This window comes from Lethenteron reissneri, unplaced genomic scaffold (assembly GCF_015708825.2).
Source record: "Lethenteron reissneri isolate LAM-NWPU_2019-01 unplaced genomic scaffold, ASM1570882v1 scaffold_827, whole genome shotgun sequence".
NCBI lineage: Eukaryota > Metazoa > Chordata > Hyperoartia > Petromyzontiformes > Petromyzontidae > Lethenteron > Lethenteron reissneri.
Window position 1 is genome coordinate 1 of NW_026892359.1, and position 3721 is coordinate 3721.

Below are 3721 nucleotides of genomic sequence, written 5' to 3' on the forward strand. Positions count from 1 at the left end.
GGCCGGAGTGTGAACTAGAAGAATGTCCGCGCAGGCCGCGGGCTGCTCACCTTGTGGTGGTGCTGCGGCTTGAGCAGCACGGGCCTCTGGCTCGCCGTCACGGCCACCGTGGGGGCCGCTGGGAGGGACACGGGGGGAGGGGGGAGGGGGACACGGGGGGAGGGCCGTTACGTGCTGGCGAGTCCAACTTGACTCCGAAACGTCGTGTGGTAGTGTGTAGTGTATAGTGTATAATAGTGCAGTGTATATTAGTGTATAGTGTAGTGTATAGTAGTGTATAGTGTAGTGTATAGTAGTGTATAGTGCTGTGACAGAGTCCACCTGAAGACGGAGTCTTGTGTTGCCTCCGAAACGTCGTGATTTTTATTTTATTTTTATTTTACTTTTATTAATTTAAATTTTTTACCCACGCGACTTTACCGAACAAAAACCACCTAAGTACGGTAGCAAGTGGCCCCCCCGTGGCGCTCGCTTACAAAACACCCGCACGCTTGCAGTGGCTTCGGCCACGCTGGCGCGCCCCGCCACCACCTGGCAGACGAAGTCGCGCTCGTCAGCGGTCTCCGTCGCGTTCAGAGCCAGCGCGGAGTCGCTGCGGCGAGCGTCGATGCGACTCTCGTAGCCGGTGCCCAAGTCCGCCACGAAGAGTCGCGCGTCGCGGTACGAGATCCTCGTTCGCGAAGATTGTGAAATCTGTGCCGGGGGGGGGGTTGGAGTCTATGGGTAGCAGTGTTGAGTCTATGGGTGGCAGTGTTGAGTCTATGGTGCAGTGTTGAGTCTATGGGTGGCAGTGTTGAGTCTATGGTGCAGTGTTGAGTCTATGGGTGGCAGTGTTGAGTCTATGGTGCAGTGTTGAGTCTATGGGTGGCAGTGTTGAGTCTTGAGTCTATGGGTAACAGTGTTGAGTCTATGTGTAACAGTGCTGAGTCTACGTGTAACAGTGCTGAGTCTACGTGTAACAGTGCTGAGTCTATGGTGCAGTGTTGAGTCTATGTGTAACAGTGCTGAGTCTACGTGTAACAGTGCTGAGTCTATGGGTAACAGTGCTGAGTCTCTGGGCAGGGCATACGACGTACGTATCCGAGCGTGACAAGCGGCGGTGTGCGTGTGGGTGGGGGGGGGGGGGTGGCGCTACTCACGATGAACCACTGGGTGACCACCTCCTCGCCCACGGAGCTGGTGACCGTGCAGGGGATCACCAGCGGACTTCCCAGCTCCACCTCCACCAGCGGGGTCACCGCCACGGAGATCGCCGCTTCGACGCCTGCGGCGATGACGGTCATCGCACGCAAGTCACGCTGCAGACTGCTAGTGTAGTGTATAGTGTAGTGTATAGTGTAGTGTATAGTAGTGTAGTGTATAGTAGTGTATGTAGTGTATAGTGTAGTTTATAGTACTGTAGTTTAGAGGATAGTAGTGTAGTGTATAATGTATTGTGCAGCAGTATATATTAGTGCAGAGTATGTTACTGTAGTGTATCGTAGTGTAGTGTATAGTAGTGTATGTAGTGTAGTGTATAGTGTAGTGTATATGTATATAGTAGTGTATAGTAGTGTAGTGTATAGTAGTGTAGTGTATAGTGTAGTGTAGTAGTGAAGTGTACAGTAAACGAGGCTAGATGACGACTTATACGATGGAATCCACCGTCGTGCAGGAACCAACGAGCATCGCCCGTCGCACTCAGCAAATCAGCACTCAGCAAATCGCGACTCTTTTTTTAAAGAAAGACTCCCCATCGTACAGCACCAATTCGCGTGTGTGGGGTGCCACGAATCTTCCGCGTCTACAGACAACGATTCACACGGTGAAGCCGAACCACGATCGGATGAGGTGGGGGGGGGGATGCTGCTGGATGCTGCCGATGTTCACGGCGGCGGTGATCATCACCTTGGAAGGAGACGGAGACGAGCAACAGCAACGCGACACATCGCAGCGACATGTGGCCGGCAAGTTCTCGCTGCTGCTTGCAGCTGCTGTTGCTGCTGCTGCTGTTGGTGCTGCTGCTGCTGCCGCTTGTGGAGCCGTGAACCCACCGTGCCCTTCTCCTCCCGTCGTCAATCCTGTGTCGTGTGAAACACAATGCGGCAGTCCGCACTATCAGAACACATTCCTGCTGCGGAGGGAGCTGCTAGGAACACGTTGGGTTGCTCGGTCAATGGCCTGCAGGGTCAACGGCGGCGTGGTGTATTCCGCAAATATGCCCGACTGTGAGGGCGGGCACAAGCCGGCGTGAGTAGGTGAAACGTTGAGTTTTATAAGGGCACCACGGGGTGACCAGCCCCACCCCACCCTCCCTCTCCACCCAGCCCTCCCCACCCATTTCTGGATGCACGACGGACGGACGGACACAATAATCCCCTGTGGGCTGGTGGAACCAGGAGGTTTCTAGCGGTGACATTAATGCTGCGTCACTCCACCAGTAACGAATGGAGGATCAACCGACACAGCCGAGGCGCTCCCCGTGTCTCTCCCTCTCCCCGTGGCGGCGGCGTCGATTTACCTCCTGCCCCCCCCCCCCCCGGTCCCCCCTCCACTCGTTCAGAGTGAACAGCGGCACGCGGCGCTGAGCGCCTGTGACCCACAGACACCGACTCGCGGTGCCGCGTCCAGAGTGAACAGCGCCACGTGTTGACAAGCCTCGCCTTGTTGTTGTTGGCAGGTCGCTTCTGAAAACGAGAGCGGTATAGCAGCTCAAGCGGCTTGGGCTGATAAAAACACGAAAAAAAAACTGCGTTAATATCTACAATAACCAAAGTTACAGAGTAGCGAGCCGCGTGAAGACAAATTTATCTTGAGCGAGATAATTAAACTTGAACGCCATCAGGCGAGGGCAGGAGGCAAGGCCCCGCGGGGCAAAGTTCCAATCTGGACATCGATTCCAACACTCGCTGCTACTCAGTTGACATCCCTGAGAGAGAGAAACAGCGAGGCTCTACCTTGGTACACACACAACAACCACAACAACAACAACCACAATAACAACCACGACGATGAGAATTCTCACCTCGGATTTCAGTAAGCACGGAGAGCAGCAGCAGCTTCCTGTACCTCGTGACGTCACGCGGCAGCAGCAGGTGACATGACGTCACTCGGGTTACAAGCCCACGCTCCTCCCACAACGAGCGACCCGCAACTGAATAAATTATGTTTGAGGCGGCCCGCGCGTCGAGGGATGGGGGCGGGGCTGCTGAACCCGCAACAGGCGGGTGGCGGTTGGAGTTGGCGGTTTGTTGACGTCACCGAAGACCAATCAAGGAGCTCGCTTGGCTTGGACGGGTGTGGGGGGGCATGGAGGGTGGAGGGGGCAGGGGAGGGGGCAGGGGCAGGTGGGGGGTGGGGGGGCATGGAGGGTGGAGGGGGCAGGGGAGGGGGGTAGGGGGGGCAGGGGAGCGGTGGGGGGTGGGGGGGTTGTGGGGGGGGGGCATGGAGGGTGGTGGGGGCAGGGGAGGGGGCAGGGGGCAGGGGGCAGGTGGGGGGTTGTGGGGGGGGGGCATGGAGGGTGGAGGGGGCAGGGGAGGGGGCAGGTGGGGGGTGGGGGGTTTGTGGGGGGGGGGCATGGAGGGTGGAGGGGGCAGGGGAGGGGGCAGGTGGGGGGTGGGGGGTGGGGGGGGGGGCATGGGGAGGGTGGGGGGGTTAAAATGCGTCAGACCGACAGTGCAAGTTGGTGACGTCACCTGCCCCTGCAGTGCGCGCGCTGCGCGTGTCGCCTTGCACAGCTGCT

The 3721-nt window shown here is 57.7% G+C and overlaps 1 protein-coding gene across 1 annotated transcript; it reads right to left on the bottom strand.

Moving 5' to 3' along the window:
• Nucleotides 1-50: 50 nt before the first annotated feature.
• LOC133340151 (basal cell adhesion molecule-like) lies at nucleotides 51-3033 on the bottom strand (the record flags this gene model as incomplete). Its single annotated transcript, XM_061548219.1, has 5 exons — nucleotides 3005-3033; nucleotides 1888-2060; nucleotides 1140-1264; nucleotides 477-693; nucleotides 51-118 (listed from the first exon to the last, which is right to left on the bottom strand). Coding segments are annotated over exons 2-5 (462 nt in total), but the record flags the coding sequence as incomplete, so codon positions are not given.
• Nucleotides 3034-3721: the final 688 nt, after the last annotated feature.